This window comes from Anastrepha ludens, chromosome 6 (assembly GCF_028408465.1).
Source record: "Anastrepha ludens isolate Willacy chromosome 6, idAnaLude1.1, whole genome shotgun sequence".
Classification (NCBI taxonomy): domain Eukaryota; kingdom Metazoa; phylum Arthropoda; class Insecta; order Diptera; family Tephritidae; genus Anastrepha; species Anastrepha ludens.
This window is the reverse complement of record NC_071502.1, coordinates 26,646,766-26,672,972: the sequence shown is the minus strand read 5'-3', so window position 1 is coordinate 26,672,972 and position 26,207 is coordinate 26,646,766. Positions and strand designations below refer to the sequence as shown.

General features: G+C 39.3%; 4 protein-coding genes across 4 annotated transcripts; 2 read left to right on the top strand and 2 right to left on the bottom strand.

The window, feature by feature from the left end:
- Positions 1 to 624: 624 nt before the first annotated feature.
- LOC128866211 (protein rigor mortis) lies at positions 625 to 19,462 on the bottom strand. The gene is made up of 10 exons (XM_054106761.1): positions 19,274 to 19,462; positions 17,607 to 19,208; positions 17,210 to 17,546; positions 16,990 to 17,158; positions 15,080 to 15,233; positions 6,562 to 7,472; positions 6,322 to 6,478; positions 2,616 to 2,766; positions 2,283 to 2,540; positions 625 to 975 (listed from the first exon to the last, which is right to left on the bottom strand). The coding sequence occupies exons 1-10, from the start codon at positions 19,320 to 19,322 to the stop codon at positions 855 to 857; spliced, it is 3,909 nt and encodes a 1,302-aa protein (XP_053962736.1). The 5' UTR covers positions 19,323 to 19,462; the 3' UTR covers positions 625 to 854.
- Positions 8,398 to 15,170, top strand: LOC128866212 (cilia- and flagella-associated protein 206). Its single transcript, XM_054106762.1, has 5 exons — positions 8,398 to 9,052; positions 9,129 to 9,309; positions 13,800 to 14,149; positions 14,201 to 14,452; positions 14,515 to 15,170. Exons 1-5 carry the CDS (start codon positions 8,606 to 8,608, stop codon positions 15,010 to 15,012), a joined length of 1,728 nt encoding a protein of 575 aa, XP_053962737.1. The 5' UTR covers positions 8,398 to 8,605; the 3' UTR covers positions 15,013 to 15,170.
- Positions 19,463 to 22,036: 2,574 nt separating the features above from the next.
- Positions 22,037 to 24,010, top strand: LOC128865806 (presenilins-associated rhomboid-like protein, mitochondrial). Its single transcript, XM_054106165.1, has 7 exons — positions 22,037 to 22,299; positions 22,363 to 22,561; positions 22,624 to 22,921; positions 22,991 to 23,211; positions 23,358 to 23,459; positions 23,528 to 23,625; positions 23,686 to 24,010. Exons 1-7 carry the CDS (start codon positions 22,253 to 22,255, stop codon positions 23,768 to 23,770), a joined length of 1,050 nt encoding a protein of 349 aa, XP_053962140.1. The 5' UTR covers positions 22,037 to 22,252; the 3' UTR covers positions 23,771 to 24,010.
- LOC128865807 (RNA-binding protein 48) lies at positions 23,880 to 24,750 on the bottom strand. Its single transcript, XM_054106166.1, has 3 exons — positions 24,557 to 24,750; positions 24,355 to 24,499; positions 23,880 to 24,300 (listed from the first exon to the last, which is right to left on the bottom strand). Exons 1-3 carry the CDS (start codon positions 24,650 to 24,652, stop codon positions 24,020 to 24,022), a joined length of 522 nt encoding a protein of 173 aa, XP_053962141.1. The 5' UTR covers positions 24,653 to 24,750; the 3' UTR covers positions 23,880 to 24,019.
- Between the last annotated feature and the right edge of the window lie 1,457 nt (positions 24,751 to 26,207).

Genomic DNA, 26,207 nt, shown 5'->3' with positions numbered 1-26,207 from the left:
AATACAATTTACTCGTGCTTGAACGAAGGATTTTGGTTTTTTTTTTTTCAATTACAACTATTTAAAAAAAACAAAATGTCAAGCAAATTTTACCGAAATTTTCATTTTTTTGCAAAAATGTTTGCCAAAATTCCAATTTTTACTTTTTCTCTTTCCTTCGTTCAAGCACGAGTTTATGGTCTTAACTAAAGCACTTATTTTTGTTTTTTTATTTTTGATGAGCCTGTCAGGAGTTATTCTGACAACGCGGACGCACCTTTTTTTCGAGGGGTCACCGAAAATGACGTCACAATGGAGGAGTTTTAATTTTTCTTTTTGAAAATTTCAGAAATTATTCTTTAAATATGTATCTATAAGACAGAAAAAGGTTTGAATTAAATAAATAATTTTTTACATAGAAAAAAAAATATTGAAAATGGGCCTTTTTTTACCCGACGAAACCCATGTAACCCCTTAAATATATGTATATTAATAATACATAAGCCATTAAGCGACCCGCATTGCTCGGAGTAACTCTAGAATCAGCCTCACCGAACTAGAATTAGATGATGATCCACGTTCGAACCACATGAGGAATTGTGAGCTCTGCTACAACAACAGCAACAGCAGCAAAAAAATTTATAATTTTCTCAGTTCCAGTAATTTCGAGTTCACTCTTTATTTTTTCATAGTTCAAAATCAATTGCTTACAAATTCATTCATATAAAAAATTAACTGTTACAATAACGTAAAAGTAAAGTAAACAATAACAATGCCATTCGAGCAATTCTTAGTCACTTCAATACATTTGTAGTTTTTCTTATGGTAGAAAATTTTTAATCTAAGTATGTAAGTATACTGATAAGCTATATGACTTATTGTCTAACGGGCTCTTTGCTTTTCATCTTTCCAAGTACACGCTCTATTTCGGGATGAACATTCCGCACTTTGGATAAAGTTTCATAAGCACGATTCAGCTGGCCCGAGAGTACGCAACTAAAACATATGCAACAAATATGATTGAATAAATTTTTTTGATGAAATAAAATTTGAGTAGTTTTAATTGAAATTTAAAATTTTTTATTTAACACAGGGTTCGGCACTCGAAGTGTAACCAACTTCAAACAGCTCGCCCAGCTGATGAACGCGCAGAAGCATTTGTGTGGAAGCACTTTGCCGAGAGTAATCGCAAAAAAAAGAAAATCAGTTATGGATTTCAAACGTAGTAGTGAGATTGCATTATATTTGGCTGGAAAATCAAAACCAGTGATTGTTCGTGAGCTCGAACAACTTAAAGTAAATAAAGAGCCAACATGGCCCTCACGTTAAACAAAAAGAGCATTCGCACTCTCACAGGCGCCCTCACGGGTCACTTCACCTGCAACAAACACTTACATAAATTAGGCATAACTAACACCAGCACCTGCAGATTCTGCTGCGAAGATGAGGAGTCTATGGAACATCTCATTATCGAATGTCCGGGGTTGACGCACAGAAGGAAAAGGTTTTTAAACAAGTTCATGCTTACAGATGAAGACCTTCAATCACTCCCTCAGAAGGAGCTGGTACAATTCATAAGCATACTTAACAGTCAATAGACAGCATAGGGTGCACAATAGATCAATATGGTCGCAGTGCTAAAGGGCTACTCCTTAACCCTTTACAACCATTAACCATTAATTAACAAATAAAGTGTTTGTTTATCGCAAGATTACTCGTTACAATGATACTGGTAGCATCGCGAAACGTCATTGAGGTGGTCAAAAAAAGAAAAAGGCGACTTGAGTGAAACCCTCGACAAAGTGACAATCAAATGGCGAAAGAACTGAAAATATCTGACCGTAGCATCCGCCGCATATGAAAAAAGATCTCAAAGTCCAGCCTTACAAGATCCCGAAGGCGCATGATCTCACGCCAAAGCAGAAACAAGTCTGACTTGAGAGAGCGAAGGAGTTGCTGCGCTTGGCCGAAAACGGTCAATTTCCGAACATTGTGTTTTCTGACGAAAAAGTTTTTCAAATTGAGCAATTCTAAACTCCGAAAACGATAGGGTTTATTTGACCGTGGACGTTTCAACAGGACTCACCGTTTCTGGACCGTCTGAAAGCCATAGTCGAGGAAAAGGTGGTCATATCGAGCAAAAGTAAATTGATTCTTAATTTTGTATTATTTTCACACATTTTTTGCTTTGAAATTAATAAAAATAATTTTCCAAACTAAATTTATGGCCTTTTTAATTGGTTACACTTCGAATTCCGGACCTGTAATAAAAATTTTGGTTTTGGTTTACATCTTTTACTTACAGCAAGGCCGAGCCAGTCAAATTGCCAGTCGTATCCAAGTGCGTGATCCATTTGTCGCTAATGTCTTTTAACAATGGATCGTCCTTTTGCAAGTGAATGCGACCGATGATGAGCGCTTCTTTATAATAATGCTTTGACATGAGCATTTCAATGGCTTCAACATGGTGATGCATTGCTATTATGTAAGTAGCCGCTTGCAGTGCGTAGCCCTGCTCCAACAATTGATCGGCGAATGCTTGGCAGCATTTTTGCCAAAAACTGCAATGATTGTTTCATATCAAAAGAATTAATACATACACATAAAATAAAATATATAAACAAAAATAAAATTACCCATAAGATATGGTAGGTGCGACGGCCACATGCCACTCGGACAGTTGTTTGCTCTGTATACAATTAAGTATCTCCTCTCTGACTGATGAGTTTAATTGTGTCATAAATAAGTTGGGTATGCCGGTAGTTTTTGAGTATCTATGGTGTTTCACTAAGGTAAAAAAAACGAAGTTGATCATAAGCATATAATGGAATATGTTAGGTTAGGTTGAAGCGGTTGTCCACTGTGGGGCACACTAAGGCTCATAGCCCATTGTGATGCCGCGCAGGGAACTTGTACTTATCTCTCCTAAAACCAGTGTGTACTTCTCAAAAATTTCAGAAGATCCATGATTTCCGCAGAACTAAGATCTTCCAATCCATTAAAAAATTGTCTCCCTGAAATGGTAAATCTAAGTCTAGAGAGAGCAGGACAATGACACAAAGGTGCGGGATCGTCTCTTCCTCATCTAGACAACTTCTGAACGAAGTCATGTATTTGCACACCTATCCTCTGGGCGTGCCTGCCGACTAGACAATGCCCCGTTATAACTTAAATCAGTGTGCTACGCCTGTACTTATCTCGTGGCTGGCCAAAATGAAAAAAATAGCTCTAAAAACTAGGTTAGGATGGGCAGCCGCATCGCACATAGAGCCACTTAGACCACGAAATGGGTCCGTTGTGCGCCGCAGGGGCTGGGCTACATTTTCCTTTCCATATTGAACCATTTTGAGCTTTTGATAAAGCGTAAAAGGTTGTTGAAACCTTAAGTGTATAGATTATCTATATTCATTAAGAAGTAGGATCTTAAATATCGGTTCCTGCTTCTGGCTAGAGCCGGACATGTGCAAAAAAGGTGTTGAATTGTTTCCACTCCTCCTCATTTCTGCAGTTACAACAGAAATCATGCATGTAAACGCCTTCACTGATTTCCTATGAGACAATATCCGGTCAGGGCCCCTACTAAGGTCCTAATTTGTAGTCTACTCAATTTTGTAATATTCTTAGACAGACGTAGATTTACCCTAGGCCATCTTTGTCCAGCAATGTCACAGGTATTGACACTATTCCATCCTTGATTTGCAGAACTGATTAGTGCGTATTTAATAAGAAGCTTACAAGTTGCGAGAGGTACCCCCATAAAATTACTTATGTTTGGCATACAGGTACCTTCTCTTGCAAGTTGGTCAGCCCTACAGTTCCCTGGTGCCCAGTCTGTGGAGTGAAACCCAACATAAGAAGATAAGATATTGTTTGGCCATCTCATTAAGAGATTGGTGACAATGTACGACACTCCTCGATGTTATTTGGAATACATCCAGGGCCCCATCTGTTGATGTTATTCTGTTTATCTCTAACCATTTTAAGGCCTATTGAATAGCGTTTATTTCCGCTTGAAAAACACTACAGTGATCCGGTAATTTAAAGGATTCACTGATAGAAAGCTCTTCGCAATATAACCCTAATCCCACACCGGTGTCCATTTTAGGTCCGTCCGTGTAGATCTTAACGCGTGTGTTGGGTAATGGATCTTCTTCAAGCCATTCCAGTCTAGAAGGGATTTTCCTTAAGAAGCAGAGAATGGGAGGGTGATATATCCGTATAGGAGTCTAAGATGGTTGAATGTCCATGTGTGACAGTCTTCCATTGTGAGCTCGCTCTGAGCCTTAAAGCGGAACTGGCCGCTGAGTATTTGCAGAAAAGATCTAGGGGTGGCAGATACAATATGACTCTAAAAACTAATGGTAAGAGAAAACGTAGTTAAAGCTGCTATCTTTTGTAAAACATTTCACTATTTTATTACATCGTGCTTAGCCCCCAACTTCCTGCAGCACATTTCTGACGAATATTTTGTTTTTATTTGCTTCCTTAAAATATTACACCCGTCGTTAGACAATAAGTAATTCATGGAATGAGAGTCATATTGTAGGGCCAATGCCCTCAAGCCCATTCAAATGAAATATGCATAACATTTAAAGCGAATGACTAACAATCAGTGACAAATACGATTAGTTGGCAATTAACTACATAGATTTTGCAAGATCTTTTGGTGTTTGACGGTTGAGCCGACATTGGGTAGATTTCTCTTTATTTGGGAGCCTTCTCATCACACGATTTGTGTGCAACAATAGTCTGCTATGTGTCTGCTCCTAGCGCTTTGTATTGTCTCATCAATAGTATTGATGTCAAGGTCGCGATGAATATCTGCCTTAGCTATGTACCAGTCATGATCCTAAGTATTAGGCTGGACACATTGTGGTATGCTTAGATTACTTTTTGCAGCAGTGCCCCAAAGCTCAATTCCATATTTCCAGATCGGTGCAATTGTCGTTCGATATACAAATACTTTATTTTGCTGAGATAATTTGGATTGAGGTCCAGCAGCCAGTACAATTTCTTAAAACGAGTTTCAAATCTCTTACGTTGTTTCTTTACATGCTCTTGCCAGTTTATTTTTCTGTCGATCATAATGCCCAGATGTTGTTGTTGTAGCAGCAAAAACATTCCCCATACCTACATACGGGAAATGCTGCTGGAGTGACAGTCCTTGGCCGGAAATATAATAAATCCGGGTCGTTCCGCTAGCGTAGAATCGTCTATCGGTGGAACGCTGTGCCCAGATATTTTGATTTGGCGTCAATATGCATGTCGGAATTGGCACATTGGATGATTAATTTTCTGCCACCTTGTATCATCTGGATGTTACATTTTTCATCAACTGCGCCATTTTAAACAGCTCAGCGATATCACACGAAATAGCTTAGCCGCCCCATTTAAAAATATTTTTCTGATTTTTATGAACTCCCATTAAATAAAACTGTGGTGTATAAAAACGATCACGATTTAAAACCCAATTTGTGTCACACATGACCATCAATTAACCCATCAAAATTAAATTCTAGGGAGCTACCTGGAAGCTCAAGTCGTTAGCTATAATAGAAATATGTATGTTAAATTCACGTCCCAAGTCCGTAAAGTCTAGCCAAACCCGGGTGCCCAACGAAGGATTAATATAAGAGATATGTCGCACTACCGATATCCTACATATTTTCATGGTCATTTACGAACACCGCATCCATTATATCGTCCCCTTAGTATAACAATAGCCTATGTGCTCATGGGCTATTATTTTTTTATTGAATTTTTGGATTCTCCATCGTCGATTTTATATGTGGTCAAAATTTTGTCAAATTCTAGTTCCACAAAGTGGGTCAAAACGTCAGTCAAAAAATAATAAATATTTACAGACATAAGGAGATTTGAGTGAGAGCTACTTTCGACAAAAAGTTTGAAATTCATTTTCTCAAAACATCAAAAAATTGATAGGCTATTTTAATACTAAGGGGACGATATATATATATAATTGGCGCGTACACCCCGTTTGGGTGTTTGGCCGAGCTTCTCCTCCTATTTGTGGCGTGCATCTTGATGTTGTTCCACAAATGGAGGGACCTACAGTTTCAAGCCGACTCCGAACGGCAGATATTTTTTTTTTTATGAGGAGCTTTTTCATGGCAGAAATACACTCGGAGGTTTGCCATTGCCTGCCCAGGGGCGACCGCTATTAGAAAAATGTTTTTCTTAATTTTGGTGTTTCACCGAGATTCGAACCTACGTTCTCTCTGTGAATTCCGAATGGTAATCACGAACCAACCCATTCGGCTACGGCGGCCTCAACTTAATCCAGATTATTTGCATAATTACAATTTCCAACTTAGTACTCACATTCCTCTGCCAGTAAATGTTGAGCGTCTGCTTTTGTACCAAATAATTTCGCACAAAGTAAGTTTTTATTTCCCGAACTATCTAAGGCCATATTTAATTTCTCCAAAACATCTTTGTTCAGTTCCTTGGTTGTTAAGTTAAATACAGTCGTTGATTTCTAAAAAAATACAAAACAAAATCTGTGCTCAAAATTAAAGAAATTTTAAATCTCCCACTCACGTGAATGACTCATCAACTTACCTTCATAAAGACGGAAGTGCTGCCCATCGCTAACTTATTTTCATTTTTCTTTACGACTTCTGGCTGTGCTGATACCTCAGCTTTCGCGTTCTTTTCCGATGCGCTGCTCTTTTGAGTAGCCTCTCTTAACTTTAACGCCCCCAACAAATCGACTACTTCAGCACTCTCATCATGCTCTGCCCCATTTGCACCTTCAACTGCCCCCGATGTTTCCTCATAGCTACCCATTGCAGTACGCTTGGCACGACGCTTTTCCGCCGCTGTCACTGGCTTGGACGCATCAGGACGTGTGGGCACCTTCAAGGCCCATTTCACAGATTCCAATGTGTGTGTATTGGAACGCTTCCATTTGCTCGCCGAATAAACCACGGATTGCTCTAAGCGCATATCGAACAATTCGATTGAGGTAGATTTACCGGCACACATCACAATCTGTTCATCCGTTGGCAAGAAGAGGCCGCATGTCATGGGACATGGAAATTGTTTAAGGAATTTCTCATCGTTCGACGTCGAATTCAAGTCCCAAACACGTACACCACCATCGAAACCGCAAGTGAGAAACTCGGCAGCATTACGATTGCTCCATTTAACACAAGCATTCGCAGCCTTTGGATTTTTGATCTCGATGCGACGCACGGGCGTAAGGAGGCCGTCGGGCGAAACCGATTTTAATATGTGTATGTTATTGGCATTGGCCACTACAGCGACGTGATCGCTGGCAATGGCACTCCAGGAGATTTCGGTGATGTAGCGTGGCGCCAATGGCACGTCCTGCATTAGAATGTAGGAGTAAGGAAGACTGGGATTACGATGGAACACCTGTATGTGGCCGCGTTGTGTGCCTACGTAAAGTATGTGGCCGCGCACTGATACCGTTGAAACGCTTTGGACTTCACGGATAATGTGAGCATCTGGGAGATGAAAAAGAGCAAATTGAAAAAGTTCTTGTTTTTGAGCAGAAAATAAAGAAATTAGGCACAAATGCTTCGAATTGCTGTAAATTTTATTTAAAAAAATATGAAATCGCTTGTCTGAAATGTTCTCAAATGAACAAAATTTGTTTTTGTAAAATGGGCGCGCCGTCACATTTTGGCAGGAAATGGCAGGAAATTTTTCAAATTGAACAATTCGTAAACTCCCAAAACAATGGGATTTATTTGACCGACCGTTCATACCGAGAATTTGAGTCATCGATGGGCCACCAAGAGGCAGCACCCGCCAGAGGTAATGGTTTTGGGCCACTGTAACTGCAGGTGGGCGCTCTTCAATCGTTTTCATTGAGCCTGTCGTCAAAGTAAATGCGAAATATTATCGGGAAAGTATTCCGGCGGTTGCTTTGAAGCCGTGGGCAGACAAACATTTCGGAGGCAGACCATGGACGTTTCAAGAATGGCTAAAAAACAACGGTCCGAACTTCATAACGTTCACACAATGGCTCTGAAATTTACCAGACGCGATTCCGATGGATTATTCTCTTTGGACCATTTTGGAGAGCCAGGTCTGAACTAAAAGATTCACCAGTCTCGAGGCGCTAAAAAAACCATTGTGCGCTAGTGGCACAAAAAACCTGTACGTCACATTCGTGCAGCTTGCGATTCGTTTCTGGACCGTCTCAAGGCCTTAGTCAAGGCAAAGGGTAAATTGATTCTTAATTTTGTATTATTTTCACACATTTTTTACTTTGAATTGAATAAAAGTGATTTTCCAAACTAAATTTATGGTCCTTTTTAATTGGTTACACTTCGAGTGCCGGACCCTGTACCTAAATTTATATTAAATATTTTTTACAGGTTTGGTAATTTCGTTACATTTCATTAAATTTTTCAAATCAGATACTGTGTTGTGTCAGCTAAAATTCTAATTCAAATTTATATTTTTTTTATTTAACAAACTGCGTTGTTGTCAGAGTAACCAGTAATAGCAACAGACCATCACGCTGAAATTCGGTGTCTCGATATTATGTGAAGTGAATTGTTTCCAAACAAGTAATACATGGAAATCTAGTTTAAATATAATATTTCCACACGCTGATTGATACACCGAAATGTCAATAAAAGATCAATTAAATCGAATTTTCATGCTATTCCTGGACGATTGCAAAGAGTATGGCTTGGAAGTCGACCCGAATTTTGCCTATTTCTTCGTGCATTTGTTGGCACGCGATGCGCGACTCGGCCTCAACAAGCAGGATCCAAATGCTTGCACTATTTTGCAACTCAGGCAAAATGCCATTGGATTATATAAGAATCAAAACGATCCAACGATGTGCAATTTAAAAATGAACTTTTGCTTTAGAAACTTTCGCGAGTTGAAAATCGAGAATATGAAAGAAATTTACAACGAAAATTTTCAAAGAAAGTTAAATATGCTCGTTAAGGGCATTTTGCAATATCCGGAGACGAGCAGTGACAAGCAGCTCAATGAAATGCTTTACAAAATACAGGTCTTCATTATTGCCTGCTACAATATTGGTGATCCGAAAAATGACGTTGTAAGTAATTGGTAAATATTCTGTGGCTAATAAACTATTTATCTTTAACTTTCCCAACATTTTGTTTGTCCGCCAGCTCTTGAAGCAGACGCATCAAAGTCTGAAAAGTGTGCTTAGCCACGGAGATTTGCAAAACTTTGTGCTGAAGAAACGTTATCATCGTTTGGAGTACCTGCAACGTCTGACCGCTACCGTTTGCGGTATACTAATCTACAACAATTGCGATCCAAACGGCGAGAAGGAAAACATGCGAGATAGTGAGTAAAATTCCAAATTGATAAACAGATTTTTCTAAGAGATTTGCACTTCGACCTCATGGTCTTTTGTGCCCTCTACTCATCATAGTGCCTCATCCAGACCCAGTTCTCTTATTAAACTCAGGATAGAGGTGGGTTGGATTGAGTGTATGTGCCTTTATTCTGGCTGCAGTTGGCCGAGACTTCTCCGCACTCAACCTGCCAAATAACATTTTATACCAAAGAAGTATAAAACTTTTTTCGTATAAAAAAAATTAATAAAATTTTGGTTTTGTTTTACCTGCTTGCGAATTTTAAGGCAGGTGTAAATAGCAGGTAAATAACTTCGGGCATATGTTTACCTCGACTGCATCATATGAAGACCATCCGGTTGGTAAATTTTGCGCCACTGTTTCCAGTGCAGCCGATACAATCTCAACGATAATGCGCCAAATGCTATCTTCCAAATCGTCAATAGTAGCTGACTTATCGGCAAATACTAGATACTTGACGTAACGTAATCCACAAAAAGTAGGGCAAATAATCAAGTCGCATGACTTAGTCGGTGACCTCGGTTGGTCGCCTATTTCTTCCGATTACTCGGCCACTAAAGGTGCGTGATTCCACGATATAGTACATCGCGCTATATAGTACGTATTGCATTGCCTCGCTGGCCAATTAGTATTGCTGTGGGAAACCTGCCTGCGACCTTAGCCTCATCTACAGTTTTGAAAAAGTATTCAAACTAAACCGAACTGGACATTTTTACGGGTAATAGATAGATCGAAGATCGGAGTTCACACGTTCTGGAACTATAGGTAAATTGCACACCACCGCTTTCGATCCACATGCTAAGCCTGGTCCAAAGGCGAGTGGAATACACCACCTTGATCAAAAAGTTACCGGAATATATTCAGAAAATTCAAAATATAAGTTTATTGCTCATAAGTGATATTATCGCCTTCAGAGTCGTCTTCTATTTTTCCATTACTTAAATATTTCATAACACCCAAATAATAGTCTTTATTAACTGTCTGATCTTCTGGCAAAAATTCTGGTCTTACAATTGCATTGTAATCCACCAAAACCGTGAGCACCGCTCTCTTTTTTAACTGAAAACGACGTGGTTTTTCTGGTCTTGTTTCATTCGGAGCTCGCCACTCACGCGCCTGATGTCTGGATTGCGTGTCGTAGTCATAAGCCTCATGTCTCATTTCCAGTAATGATGCGTAATTCAGCTTTGGAAATCATATCTTTGGCGATATCAATCAACGCGGTCCCTTTTTTGTATGAAATTCAGGTCCTTTGGGAATAACGGCCAACTTTGCAGCAATACGGCGCAAACCCAAATAATTAACTAATATGTCCTGAACTTGCGATTATTCAGCAACTTTTCTATGATTTTATTGATGTTTCCATCAGTTTTCGATGTCAATGGCCTGCAACTACGTTCGTCATCCTCGATGGGCTCGTGATCTCTTCTGAAACGTTCATGTCACTCGTAAACGGCTGTCGGCTTTTTTCCTTAGATTATCATTACCGAAACAGTTTCTAAACATTTTTAAAATTTTCGCACCATTAAATCAATTTTTAATGCAACATGCACAATACAAACTCCTTGTTGTTAATTCAAATCCATTTTTAAAACTGTAAGAAATCGGAAACACGTACAGTGGTAGATTTACTCAAGACGCCATAACTTTTGAGCCCTCTACTCATCGCAGTACCTCATCCAGACCCAGTTCTTATATTAAACTCTGAGTAGAGCTGAAACGACAAGAGCCCGTAGCCTGTGCAAATGCACGTGAGCATTCTGTTTATCCTTGGGGAGGATTAGGAGTTTTTGGATTTAACCTGGCGTAACCCCATAGTTTGGTACGAGAAAACCTCCCTTAGCCTCAGCTCTTCACTCCTAAGTTTCTCCTTGATGTTGTGTTGCCCCATAGCAAGGAAGAGCTCGGGTCCTATTAAAGGCAAGGCCGCAGCCTCTCTCGCCAATGCGTCCGCTATTACGTTTACAGTTATAGCCCGGCGTCCTGGGACCCAAATTAGACGAATGTGATTGTGTGTTCCCAGTAGATTAAAGTTTCTCGATACATTCAAACACCAGTGAAAACTTGATTTTACAGGACGGCAGGGACATGAGTGCCGCCTCACTGTCGCTCATAATGGCAAATTCCAGAAATTTCTGTCTAATTTTATCTTTGTACATAGGCAGATGGCACACATCATCTCCACTTGGAAGATGCTTGGAAAACTACCCATCAGCACAGCACGCTAGGTTCTGGGGTCGTCAATTCTAGCGCCTATGCCTTCTAGATTCTTCGAGCCATCTGTGTACCAGTGCAGGATACACTACTAGTTTACATTTAAATGCAGGGTCAAGTCCAGTTTAACTTATCGTTCAGTTTAATTCTGAACTTCTTTTCGAATTTGATGACTTTAATGATATCTGATACATAGTGATAGTGATCTCTGCGTAGCTGGATAAGTAGGAGCTGCAGACTCACCAATTCCATATTCTCAAATGATATCAATTTTCCTTTACCGTAGCCTTCCCTAATAACATTTAACAGGGTACGCTTGGCTGATTGCTGAATGTAAGCTCGAGCACCCCCTCCATCGCAGCTGTGGCGCAGGTCCGCATCGCTCCCGTAATGCAGACGCTTGCTGAGCGCTGAAGCTTAGTTAGCGCTGCCCGCACTGTCGAGAGAGCGGTTCTCGATGCCCAAGCGACCGCTCCATATGTTATCATTGGCCTTTTGATTTTTGGAAGGAGGTTCAACCTGAAAATGTCAGAAACATCTCAGAGGTGCCGTCACACCAATGGTATGTAGGGCACGCTCCCACTAATATTATAACAATCCTCTTCTTCTTCTTCTTAATTGGCGCTATAACCGCTTACGCGATTTTGACCGACCTTAACAAAGCGCGCCAGACGTTTCTTTCTCGTGCTAACCGGCGCCAGTTGAACACACCAAGTGAAGCAAAGTCCTTCTCCACCTGATCTTTCCAACGCAGAGGAGGCCGCCCTCTTCCTCTGCTACCACCAGCTGGTACCGCATCAAATACTTTCAAAGCCGGAGCGTTTGTATCCATTCGGACGACATGACCCAGCCAACGTAGCCGCTGGATCTTTATTCGCTGCGCTATGTCTATGTCGTCGTAAAGCTCATACAGCTCATCGTTCCATCGCCTGCGATATTCGCCGCTGCCAACGTGCAAAGGTCCAAAAATCTTACGCAGAATCTTTCTCTCGAACACTCCAAGCGTCGCTTCATTGGATGTTGCCATCGTCCAAGCTTCTGCGCCATACGTTAGAACGGGCATGATGAGAGTCTTGTAGAGTGTTAGTTTTGTTCGTCGAGAGAGGACTTTACTGCTCAGTTGCCTACTTAGTCCAAAGTAGCACTTGTTGGCAAGAGAGATTTTACGTTGGATTTCAAGGCTGACATTGTTATCGGTGTTAATGCTGGTTCCTAAATAGACAATCCTCTACCTCGGCTAATTCTATCCTTGGACCACAAAAGTATAATTTCTGGGTAGAGCCGCTTTTATGTCCCAAGACACAACAGGTACCTGCGTCCAGGTTCCTCTCCTGTAGGCATGCATATGAAGGCTATACACTGTCGATGGTCCCAATTACTCCCACTCATTGGCCTTGTTATCATGATGTATAGCCATCTTAGGATTCTTGGGCTACAGTACCAGGATTTTCCTGCTATACGTTTGCATATCATGAGAGCCTTTATTGCGCTTTGGATATATTTGTGTCGCGTCGCTTCAAATACGACAGTTTTCTTTATTGGCATGGCCAGTAAGACGAGTATTAGAAACAGTAAAAATGTTGTCGCTAATTTTGGAAATAAATTTCAATTTGTTCGTCAACCGACCGTAAAGGTTGGCATTAGGTTATAAGCATGCGCATGAGAAGGCACACTTGGAAGAAGATAATTTACGGAAACGTTAAAAATTTGTGTTTACTTGGACAACTGTTTCATCAGAAATTCCTATGAAAGTAATATATGTACACTAGGGCGGGTCGATTTAAAAATCGCTCATTGCTCTGTGAAAATCGTATTCTAGGGATCAAAATAAGAAACTTTACCGAAGGAACCATACCTCTAAAGCGAATTAAAAATATCACCATTTTTGGTCTTTACATGAAGAAATCAGCTAAATGGATATGTTTTTTCTTTATTTTTATTTATTTATAATAATATCTATTTTTTCTCTTAAGAAATTTATTAGTCAGAACATATGTAAATGAAAAAATTAATTTAAGTGAGTTATAGAAAAGAAACTAAAAAGTTCGACCCAAATTGGGGGACATCAGAATTCGTTTTAGAGGTATGGTTCCTTCGGCAAAGTTTCTTATTTGGTCCCTAGAATATGATTTTCACAGAGCAATGGGTGATTTTTGCCTCCCCACAAATCGACCCGGCCTAATGTACACATACACAAAAAAGACACCCATTTTAAATGGAAAGCTTTTTCTCTTTTCTACGCAGTCTTAACGGATATTCAAATGGCAAAAACCAACACTAGAGATTCGCTTGAAGCTGCTCTAAAAGACATAGCGCACTACATAGAAAGTGGCATAGAAGTGATGGCTCAACTTATAGAGGTGGACACAAAAACGAAGAAGGTGAATTGCAAATGGCCCATAGAGAAAGTGCGTGAAATCAACAAATACATTGCTTTGTTCAGTTCGTATGAGAAGCTGCTGAAAAATATAGTCCATTCATTCGAAAAGGCCGAGTATCTCATTAGTCTCGATCGAAAGAAAATGGATTGCGTTATAGAGAAAATTAATGATGTTTTAAAGTTTCGCACTGCTATCGAATCGGAATTAGTGTTCGTAAGTACTTTTGCAATATACGATTTTCTATTAATCAGTGGCGAATTTCAGCCCCATTTCAAATATCTCACGGAACTATGGACCTCCTTACAATTATCTCTAAGCTATTTGGTCGAATTGAATAAGCTGAAAGATTTATTAGACGAATCTTTAACTAAAGAAGTGAAGGCGAACTTTCTCAAGCTATTGGAAATTACCGAAGTGCGACGGCAAGTTATCAAAAAAACAATTAAGCCCACGTTCGACGAGTTAATGGAACGCACCAACAAATCACATCCCGCAATGACGTCATTGCAAAATGTTGTACGTATCCGCATTTCTTATATAACAACTCCTATTTCAATGCTTTCCATTTTGCCTTGCAGTCAGATAATTTTGAAAATTATTGTGGCCTAACAATTGCATTAACCAATGGCTTACTATTGCCCGCATTTCTGCAAAAAAAACTTTGTGAGGACTCGAAATTTCGTTTCGGTTTTTCTAATATTGAATTCGCAAAATATGCCGAACGTTATTTTGAAAACTTTATGCACACATTAAAAACGGCCATCTACACTTCTGTGGATCTGCTATTGCTTTTCGATTTGGTTGATGAAATTCTGGAGAAGGACTTTGTGGCAGAAAGCCAAACGCGCAAAGGCAAAATTTCGGAAAGTGGCACCCAAACGGAGATGGTTGTTGTAAACGACCTTAGACCCTCAAATCGCATTAATATCACTTGGAACAAATGGGATTTTCATCGTGAAACTATACATTTGGCATACATCCGTAAGCTGCAGACGCGCTCACAACAGACCGCACTGTCATTTGGCACAATGAACGCACAAAATGAATTCCTGCCGTTCGGACACAGAACATCGTAGTTCCATTGTTTTATATGCAATTATGCCAATTAAATGCAAATAATATAACATTTTTCACTGTACCTACCTTTATTGTCCAAGCTTTCGTCGTAAATGGCTAAAATTTCGTTGCAAACCACAAATATATGATCGCCTTGCCAATCAATGGAGTAAATTGGTTTGCCACAAAACGAATTGAAGGTCATGGTAGGCTTAGCAGCTTCCACATAAATTATGCCAACCTGTTGTGAAATTAAAAAAAAATTAATAAAGGGATGCATTAAATTTTTTGCCAGCCACTAATTGATTTAAGAGAATAAATGCGCTGTAAAAGCGTTTGCTGGAGGTCGGACGTAATTCACTATACGTAGGCGTGCCATAAGTTATGTTACAAATTAAATCCGTTATAGATATGAAAGTATAATACTTTTCATAATGAAGTTAGTTTTATTTAATCATGTAAATATTAGAAAAAAAATTAGATTTTCATTCGAAAAGGTAACCATTTGCTTTTACACAAGCCTTCACAGGCCACTCAGCTATTGCAGCACGCACGGTTTCCATGAATATTGACGTCGCTGCTCGAACTAAGACTCTCCAAATTTCTGTAAGGTCTTCGACAGGCCCTGTTCTCGTATTCTGACCATAATCTGTAGTCCAGTAGATTCAGATCTGGGCTTCCAGACAGCCAATCTTCTGCGGCTATGAACCCAGGAATATTGTTTTTTTGCCACTGCTGGGTGGTTTTTGCCTTATGGGCTGGAGCGCCAAATCTTGCTGGGCGATCCAACGCTCTCCATTCAAGAGAGTACTGCTCAACTACTTCACCACGCCTTCTAAGACATCCTCCTGGGACACTTTTGCCCCGGTCTTAACTCGTTTTTCGCAGAAGTGAAGAGATTGACGCCTTTCCCCACCAAACCATTACGAAGGTTGCATGGTGGCCACGCTGGACACTTGGAACAACATTTTCTGCGTCTTTAGAAGTTTTAGCATGGATTTTGTTGTTGTTGTGGTTGTATCAGTAACTTTGGTCTGTCAGTGTAGTGTAAATCACCGGTCGTCTTCGTCTAGCTCATCTAACGGCAGGCCCAGGAAACTTGCTGTTTCGACAGGTTGGGTCCAGAGGGAGAGGGGTGTTAGATGAATGGGTTTGATGGGGCATGTGAAAAGGTGCTTAGTGTCGTGCGGAGCGCCTTCCTATGCCGGACATATGTTAAATATGTCGGGGTCAATTCTGGATAGGTAGGAGTTTAATCTGCTACAGTACGCTGACGTGCCTCGGAGGCGGCTCAGGCTCAAGCAGGTGTCTACATGGGTGGTAACACCCTAACAGGGAATGTTTGCTGAGCAGTTTATTGTATTCCTTGTGCATGGATTTTGTCGTTTTGCTTATTAAAAACTTCTTCAACAGTGAAAATTTTCTCATCTGTGAAAAGAATATTTTCATAGCCGTCGACCGCATGCCACCGAAGAAGCTGCTTGCATCTGTCGAGTTTAATTTTCTTCAAGCGATGACCAGTTGAGCGACGGAACGCTTTCATGTGGAGATCAACTCTAATTAATCTTGACGTGGATCTGGTCGACACATTCATTTCCCTGGACATGATTTACTGCTTTCTAAGAGGATTTCTGCGAATTCTTTCTCGAACGGCTTTTATGGCTGCACAAACCACGCGCGGACGACCATTTCTTTTGCTGTCTGTCATTTAGACACTTGGGAAAACGATTGATCGTGCAGTAAACAAACTTCCAGAAATATTAAGTTTTTCAGCAATTCGTAAATCTCACTTGCACTTTTACCACACTTTTGCAAAGCAATCACTGAAACTGAGTATAATTTATGAGTGGACAATGCAAAAATAAGGGAACTTTTCTGTGCGAATTTGTTTTCGCCGAATGCATTGTTAAACTTGTCACAGAATTTACGGTAAGACTTAGTATAGCACGCTAAAGTTACTCATGCAGTGTTAAAGAATATCACTCAAATCCACTTACTCTGCCCTCCAACGTGCCAAATGCCAGTTTCTTACTATCAGGGCTCCAAACTAGTGAAAGCACGGACGCATCAACACGCGAGATATAATTTTCGATGAACACATTAGTGGCAGACATCTTTGAAATGTCGATAATGCCGACACGCCGATCAGAGAAGGCCAGCGCAATTCTACAAACAGTTCAATAAGTACATAAGAATTAGCAGAATGTGTAATCTTACTTATTCATATCATCAGGGCACTCGCGCATCGCCGAAACATTCGTAGAAGCGCAGCAGTATTTGAGTAGCATATTTCCCGTATCCAAGTTTTCACAGCTGATCTCCCGATGTGAAGACAAGCACCAGAGTAATTTGGAACGATACGAAGCACTAAAGGACATAACACTGCGCTGCTGAAAACGTTGTTGTGTTTCCTCTTTGAACTTGTAGCGCCGCTGTTGACGCTTTGGCGGCTCTAGTGAAAGGTCATTTATCATTGACCAAAGTGATAGTTCACCAGTTCTATTTGTGGTTAGAAATTGTGTAGAACTCAACCAATCGATGTGAATGCTGGTATCTAAAATATAACAAATTTATATTCCAAACTATACTTCATCTCATATAGCAATATACTTACTTTTACCATGCTTGCCGTTATTCAAAGGGCGTACACTGTCGCAGCTTGCCCCAGTATTTGTATTCCATATCCAAAAATTGCCATCAACGCTCGCTGAGGCCAACAATATAGTGTTGCGTGTATTATTGAGGAAAGTGGAAGAATTATCTTGAGAGCCATAGCCATCAACAGAAGGTTGTTCGGAATTACTTTCTGTAGGCAACTCTTGATTTTCATCCCTCTCTGCTTCTTCTGCTTTAAAACTATTTGTTTCATCTTTTTCTTCTTTGATAGTATCCGTTAACTCTTCATTGTTCACCTCAATTAATTTCTTCTCCAAATCATTTGTTTGCTCTGCATGCACTTCTGCTTGATGGAGTATTTGTTGCTTCGGGTTTACTTCGCCACCATCTACGCGTACATCGTCATCCGAAGAACGATCAGCTATTTCTAAGCTACCTTCTGTTGACTCACGGCTACCTTCTCCACAACTAGATGATAAGTCGTCGGCACGCGATACTTTTTGACAATCAGCGAGCGTGACCTCAGACATTCTTTTGGGGTCCTCCTGATCATAGTTTGGTTCATTCTTCAAAGCATCTATTTCTTCTTTCAAACTTTGGCATGCTTCGGCAAAATCGAAATTCGTCAATACACCACGTTCTACAGCTTTCTCAACGCCTACAAATTCATCAGCTGACTTTGCATCCTTGACTTTCTTTTCCGATTCTGTAGGTGCGCCGAATTCATTTTCCAAATAGTCGTAGTCATAGATGTCGAAGATGTCATCATTTACAGCTGACATTACTGATTTTTTCATGTCCTTTTGCGGTTTGGCATTCTTATTTGAATTAACTTTTGATTTATTTAGATCTTTATTTAAAGACGGCTGCTCTTCTTTTGAAACTTCCTTTGTGGCTTTTTGGGCGATGGGCAACTCTTTTGTTTCAGAAGATCCACGTTTTAATGGTTCTAACATTTTCGGACACCACGACAATGCAGTTATTGAAGCTTCGTGCCCACGAAGTGTGTACAAGGTACTCATACTTTGTAAATCGCCAATTACAACCAGTCCCCGATTGTTGCCTACAGCAAAAATATGTTCATTGTATGGTGAACAGCGCAATACAGTCAGCGTTTGATTTCGTGCCGATACGAACATCTGCCGACGACAGTATGTATTCGATGCAACACAATACACCACTAAATCCTGGGCGTTCATTGACAGAACATTACGATTTTTCATAAAGCTTAAAAGTACATGATCGCCCTGAGGTGATGGTCCATTGCCTTCCATATATAAGGCCGTGCTAAAATGAGCCTTATGACCACTCACCGCACAACCACGATCAAAATCCCAAATCTGTACTGAATTATCCTGTGCCAAAGCTGCGAAATATTTTTGTTGAGCTCCAGGAGTAGAAGGTTTTCCAATTTCAATTGGTCGACCACTTTTAGGCCATCCCGGATCAACATCTATACTCATTATGCTCTGGCGAGTTTGAAACACTTTGATCTGTGGTGACTTGTGTGCTACCCCATCCCCTTGCTCTAAGGGGCCCACATAGTTGATGCTGCGTGATCCTACATAAAGAAAGCCACCATCCGGCGTGCACACACAACCTGTGATATAAAAAATAATACAATTTTGGACCACTGAACAAGCTCTTCACAATTATGAGATTTACCGTTGGTTAAATTCCACTGAGGCGTAATTGGGACTTTCGTCAAAACCATTTTCCCTGCAGGCACGTGCTTAAATCAAATGTCTTCACACAACTTCTCAGTTTTTTTTGTAAACACTTCTCGCGCGGCGTCCTTTCCTTCGCTCATTCAAATCGACCACATTAGTTCAGAAATTTACCTATGGATTGTTAGAGATGCTTAATTTTCGTCGATTTTTCCTAGTTTCGCAAAGCTCAAATACAGGTAGTCCGGTAAGTCATGCAGTGATTTTATATAATCACCAGTAAATCTTATAAACTGGGTGTGTTAATTGAAACGCGTGTCATACATATACACTATTTAGGCTTAATGTCGAATTTTCAAGACACTAAATCATATGGTGCCTCCTTTTCTCGAAAAAAAGTCTCTTATTATAAGATAACATTAAGAAAATATTGTCCTAAGCACTATGAAAAACTCGTGCATTTCATATAAGAATAGAATTAGAAAACTTCAAAATTTCCAAAAAATATATATAATAAAATAAACCCATTTCCTTTCAAGGTTAAGGCAAGGCTGTCACTCCAGCAGTAGTACATATTTTTTCGAAAAAATATGTATTTAATATAATAAAATAGAACAATTTACTCTTAAGACTAAGGCAAGACTGTCACTCCAGCAGTAGTACCCAAAATTTTTTTAAATCTTATTTAAATGGCGGGATAAAAATTCACAAAACGCTAGGATATTCCATCGCCTGTTTCATTTGTAGGCTCAAATCTCCATGCATGAAACAGTAAAATGATAAAAAAATTGTGTCTAATAGCGGTCGCCTATCGGCAAGCAATGGCAAACATTATTCCACCACTTGTTAGATCACTGGTGTGTAATAAGGGAATGCTAAAATTCAGTTATAGCTTCTTTAATAAACAAAAGCCCAAACATTTATAGCCAACTTTATGCAGTTACAACAGCAGCAATAACAACACGTAACCATAGGAATATACTGAGAAAATGTTTAGATATCGCTATTAAAAAACTGTTCAATCCATTGCAAGGTTAACTATAACACATTTGTTTTATTATACGTATTTATTGTCTCGTTGTAAAAGTGTATCGTTAAGTTCATAAAGTACATATAAATATAATCCATACTTGCCTTCTCGTTCATTGATACGTCCGTTTTTTAATGCGAAATTTGATAATCAGCTGTCAATTTTGTTTTGTTTTGAAGTTGTGGTCGTTTCTCCCCCCAAAAATCAAGAAGTATCTCAATTTTTTCCTTTTTCCACTGTGATCGCTTTGTCCTGAAATGTATAAATATGATTTTATTAAATGTTGGACTCAGAAAAGTTTTCGAAATAATTTCTGATTATTTCATAATTACTAATCACCAAGAGATAAATTTTTGATTTTGATTTTCCTGTTAAATTACAAATTTGGGAGTTAAGCTAAGGTAAGAGTTTGCTCTGGGAACTTCAAATATAATATTTTGACGTGATAACGTCTTATAATTCGATTTAACAGGCTGCACGCACGAAAAAATGTGTCGTTACCTTGCTCATTAGTGTTACCTTGCTCATATGTCGTTACCTTGCTCATTGCCGTTACCTTGCTCATTTGTCGTTACCTTGCTTATTGCATTGAATGAACTGCAAGCGAAAGCGCGGAACGAACGACAAAGCAAACAAAGCAAACGAACGGCAACGTTCGACATCTTGCTCTCTCCTATTTAAGTGAGAGTATATATGTATGTATATGCGCATATGTACATATATAAATTCACGTATTTGTATTTTTTATTATATATGAAGGAATAAATGTATGGTAATATTTACCATATACCTTATAAGATATGTTGTATACTACTATATATACTTATATAAACATGCATACATACATATACTTTGGTGCAATTTTCAAAAAGAACAAATCTATATGTAAAGATGCATACAAATCATATGGATATATCAAATATACGAATATATTCCGCACGCAAGCAAATGTAAGCTAATGTGCTTGAACTGCAAGCGAGAGCGCGGAACGAACGACAAAGAGCACAATCGGCCCCCGCGTTCGGCAACGTTCGACATCTGGCTCTGTCCTACTTGAGTGAGCATATATATGTATGTATATATGCATTTGTATATAAATTCACATACTTGTATTTGCATATGCCTTCTTGCCGTGTGCATGGTAATGAACCATTCTCTGTTGAGAATAAACGATGATAGGAAAAATAGGAAATGAAAGGGAGTGTTTCAAGTGTAAAATGTCTTGAGAAAGTCAAATCGATGATAATGCCTCTTAGTGTTGTTGACTTATTAACGTCTGATGCACAATCGAAATTGAAGATATCTTTTATGAATTTGATAAATGTTTCGTCATTTTTCACGTTTGTGTAAATGTAACTTGACCTATTCCATTGCAATTCCATTTACCTCCTCCTCTATATCCATACAAAATATCTATCAAACAAATAAAATTAAAATTTTGTTTTGAAAATTGCAACCATTCCATCAATATTTTCTTATGACGTTGTCACGTTAAACTATCGTCAGTAAACCGACTTTACAGACAACCTCTTTTTTAACTTTAACGAATTAGTTTTGTATTTGCCAATTGAATGTTTGGTCTTTTACTTTTACCATCTCTGAAATTCTAGTTACTGTACGATACCTGCAGTTATATTCCAATTCGAAAAAAGAATGTAGGGTTCGTGTCTGTTTTTTTTAAAAGAAACAGAGAGGATCATTTGCCCTAATATGTAAAGCAACTTATCACGAAAATAAAAGTTTTTATTAGTTAAGTGATTTGAAAAAATATATCGAACACGCAGTAATCGAACTAAAATCAGCTGTTCACTTCCTTCAATTGTTGGATCAAAACAAACCGAAATAATCAGCTGATTGCAATTGAATGGAGGCGTGACGAAATCGCGAAACCTTGCAATTTATTTAAAAACAAAACAATCATTTGTACACGCCGCGAATTAAACAAACATGATTTTACAGAGAGCTCTCTGTCGTAACTGGACCCGGCAAATAGCGTGATTATTATTAAAATTATTCATATGTAAGAGTCAGAATACTTAAATTCCATCAAATTTCAGCGAACCACTGATGCCTAGCTACAGTAGTAAGTTCCTGCGGCCACGTACGATAGTTCTTCGCACTATGCGAAGCAGTCCCCGACATGACCGTCCACCTCAGAGTAAAAATCTGCAAACATCTCCACCGTTCGAGAATTATGCCTTCGGCGGTGCAGTGCCGCCAAGTAATGTAGTGAAAGCAGTAATTTTTACAGGCGCGGTAATTTAAAAGTAATACTGATTGGGCGAATTTCTCAATGAGTAACATCTTAAATTTTGTAGTTTAGTGTTGGCTGCTTTATGGGTGTCACCATATTGGAGTATGAGAATGCGCGCAATATGATGTTAGAGAAGGCACGTCTAAGTAAATTTCCATGGCTAAAACGACAGACGGTTAACCAAGAACAAAATGTTTGGCCAGAAGTAAAGCAGGAATTGCAACTCCACTGGGATAAATTAACGCCTGGTGAGCGGGTGTTTGTGCCATTGTGCGCGCTGAATGTGTTGGTGTTTGGACTTTGGCGTGTGCCAGCCTTACGTAACACAATGATGACTTACTTTTGCTCGAACCCCGCGGGGCGTAAGTTTCAATAACTGAAAGTCTAATAATATATATATATCTATATTGTATCCACTTATGTATTCCAAGGTGCAATTTGTTGGCCAATGTTCCTGTCGACTTTCAGTCATTACTCCATGTTTCATCTCTTCGCTAATATGTATGTGCTGCACAGCTTTTCCCGTGCGGCTGTATTATCTTTGGGAAAAGAACAATTTTTAGGAGTGTATTTGAGCGCTGGTGTGGTTGCTAGTCTCACGAGTATTCTCTACAAGACGGTGACAGCAAAACCAGGTCTTTCGATAGGCGCGGTGAGTGTGAAAGAAAGCATCACTACTTTGATCGCTTATTTGAAAATATGATTCTACATAAACGATTATGTGCTAAAAACTTTTGATTATTTACATGTTTAATGTTTACTAGATGAATTATTAAAAAAGAAATACTCCAATTTCAGTCGGGTGCGATAATGGCGATTTTGGCCTATGTTTGTGCAAAGTATCCTGATACTCAATTAAGCATACTATTCCTACCCATGCTCAATTTCTCGGCCGGTGCTGTAAGTTCTCAGACATCAAAATGACTTAATTATATTCTTACATAATCACATGTTTTGTTCTCCAAAAGGCCATTAAAGTGATCATGGGTTTCGATTTGGCCGGTTGCATTCTAGGGTGGAAATTCTTTGACCACGCAGCCCATTTGGGTGGTGCTCTCTTTGGACTGTAAGTTACAATGTCATAGTGAGGAGTACAAATGTGTTGTAACGTCATAATTCTTTGCAGCTTTTGGGTCTATTACGGTACTGAATTGTGGCAAAAACGATTACCGTTCCTTACAATGTATCATGACCTACGTAAAACCAAATAACCGAGATGTTCATTCATTGGTAGCCGGAGTAAATACAATTGTAATTCTGCTTTAGATAACATAATCGTAAATTCGTAGTTGAGCGAAGTACATTGAAACAAAAAAACAATTGTAGCTCAGCACATTATCATGATTTTAGGTAGTGAAACAGAGTCACACATTTTTATGTGTTCTTCTGTATTTTAAATTTCTAATGGGAAAGCGAATAAATGCAAATTACATAAATATATTTCTATACAATTCAGTCTTTTATAATTCTTTTCTTCTTTTATTCTGCATCTGAGAAGACTGCGATTCATGTGCCGTTGTTGATGCCGCTTTTCCGTTTAAGCGCTGTCTATGGTTAATTTCAGATTTCCGTACTAACATTTTTTGCCGAAGTTCATCCACAGTTTCGTACTCTGGAGCGTAAGAGATATGAAGTATGCCGCCATAAAACTCTTGCGCGTCTAAGTAGAGTTTTGCAAGCCGTGCTGACGGCACTTTTGAAAATTTCACATGAAACACATCAGTGAAGGCCTCCAAATCAACTAGAGAGAAAAATTATAAATTAAGCACAACAAATGGCTATTTTAATAATTAACCTTTTTTAGCCAACTGCTCTGTTACACAAAGGAGAAATTCCATTTCTCCACATCGTTGGAGCTTGGACTTTAATTCCTGTTTTAAATTAATTTTTGGAACTCCAAATACTAGAAGGTGTTTCGATTCATTCGCCACGGTATATACCTTCAAATATTAAGGATAATTGAGGACTTGTTATTTGTATATTGTTAGGAAAACTACCTTGACCGCTCTTAATCGACGCCCTTTTCGGTAATCCAAACGATTCAGACAATACTTTTGACGATTATGGTGAGTGAAACCGTTCGCATCAGCCATATTTCGTTGATTGCCTTTTGTTGGATCGACTAATGCTTATTTTATTCTTTAGCCATATTTTTACATATTTCTTGAAAAAGTTTCTCCTGCATATGGTATTCATTGTTTACATGAAGTGGAAAAATTGCCAGCCAATTATTTTGAAATCAATACAAATATTTTCTTATTCAAAAATTACTTTCGGAAAAATTCTAATTTAGTGGCAGCTCCAGTGCAGAGTTGATAACCACTAGAAATAAGGTAATTCACGCTTTGTACTAGGGGCAGTGCTAGTTTAAATGAGATGCATTTTTTAAACTGAGTTTAAAATTGACCGATTAAACTTTATATATTGCGCAATTCAAAGACATAAAGGAGTGAGTGGGAATTTTTTATTTTATTTTTTATTTTTTTTGTTTTTATACATTTGGGGTTAATGTTCGAATAATGGTGTTTATAATACGATGAATCACGAAGTCACTTTATTTGCCTATGTTCATGAATAAATCGGGATATGTCGCTAGGTAGGATGACTTCGGCTGTGATTGTTTGTGTAACGGAAATGTCCTTGGCGATTGTATCTGCCAGTGTGTTACCCTGGGTGCCGGAGTGCCTAGGTATCCACATGATTTTGATGCTGCTCAAATTCAAAATGATATTGTGAAGATATTTGAATTATCAATCAATAGTATTAAAGGTGAAAAATATGCAGACGAAAAAAGTTATGCCTTGTGAAAGCGGAGTGCTATAGCATCTATTAGTTTCGTTTTTAGCGTAATGATGAGAACAATTGACTGTCAAACTCAAACGAACAGAGATAATGACACCCAGTGACTGCTGACAATAGGCCGGTGGCAGCAGCGGTGGGATGAGTCACAAAGCAGACGTTGGACCTACAAACTCATAAACACGTGTTGATGAGTGGTTAATGAGAATACATGGAGACGCCGACTATCACCTTTCACAGTTGCTCAGCGGGCGTGGCTGTTTTCAGGAATACCTGCACCGTTTTAAGCTGGCAAACAGCCCTTTCTGTCCAAACTGCCCGAATACAGACGAAAACGCAGAACACGTCATGTTTTATTGCGACCGCTTTAGAGAGGAGCGAGCTATACTGGAGCAAGCCCTGGGTCATCAACCGTCCTGCAGCACCCTCCTACGAGATATGTGCGCAACCAGCGGTAAGTGGGAGGCAACGCAAGTGGGAGTAATTGAGACTATCGACGGTGTGTAGCCTTCATACGCCTACAGGAGAGGAACCTGGACGCAGGTACCTGTTGTGTCTTCGGACATAAACGCGGCTCTACCCAGAAGTTATACTTTTGTGGTCCCAGGGTAGAACTAGCCGAGGTGGAGGATTGTTATAGTATTAGTGGGAGCGTACCCCACATACTATTGGTGTGACGGCACCTTTGAGATGTTTTTTGACATTTTGATTCTACTTAAAAAAAAAAAACTCCCAGCGTGCAATATTATTCTTCATTATTCTTGGGCAGCAAAACCCTCAATTTTTGCTGTCATCTACATATTGTAAACAAACCAACAGTTTGAGGTTTGCCACACCTTTCCATTCTTC

Excerpts from the sequence above, each read along its gene's own strand:
- LOC128866212 (XM_054106762.1), top strand. The coding sequence starts at position 8,606 with ATGTCAATAAAAGATCAATTAAATCGAATTTTCATGCTATTCCTGGAC. Across the intron at positions 9,310-13,799 it reads GAAGGAAAACATGCGAGATA|TCTTAACGGATATTCAAATG; the intron begins GTGAGTAAAATT and ends TTTTCTACGCAG. Across the intron at positions 14,453-14,514 it reads TGACGTCATTGCAAAATGTT|TCAGATAATTTTGAAAATTA; the intron begins GTACGTATCCGC and ends TTTGCCTTGCAG.
- LOC128865806 (XM_054106165.1), top strand. The coding sequence starts at position 22,253 with ATGATTTTACAGAGAGCTCTCTGTCGTAACTGGACCCGGCAAATAGC. Across the intron at positions 22,300-22,362 it reads AACTGGACCCGGCAAATAGC|CGAACCACTGATGCCTAGCT; the intron begins GTGATTATTATT and ends ATCAAATTTCAG. Across the intron at positions 22,922-22,990 it reads TTGCTCGAACCCCGCGGGGC|GTGCAATTTGTTGGCCAATG; the intron begins GTAAGTTTCAAT and ends ATGTATTCCAAG.
- LOC128865807 (XM_054106166.1), bottom strand. The coding sequence starts at position 24,652 with ATGGCTGATGCGAACGGTTTCACTCACCATAATCGTCAAAAGTATTGT. Across the intron at positions 24,500-24,556 it reads GTCGATTAAGAGCGGTCAAG|GTATATACCGTGGCGAATGA; the intron begins GTAGTTTTCCTA and ends TAATATTTGAAG. Across the intron at positions 24,301-24,354 it reads AGAGCAGTTGGCTAAAAAAG|TTGATTTGGAGGCCTTCACT; the intron begins GTTAATTATTAA and ends TTTTCTCTCTAG.
- LOC128866211 (XM_054106761.1), bottom strand. The coding sequence starts at position 19,322 with ATGGTTTTGACGAAAGTCCCAATTACGCCTCAGTGGAATTTAACCAAC. Across the intron at positions 17,547-17,606 it reads TAACGGCAAGCATGGTAAAA|ATACCAGCATTCACATCGAT; the intron begins GTAAGTATATTG and ends GTTATATTTTAG. Across the intron at positions 7,473-15,079 it reads CGAAAGCTTGGACAATAAAG|ATGCTCACATTATCCGTGAA; the intron begins GTAGGTACAGTG and ends TTCATCTCCCAG.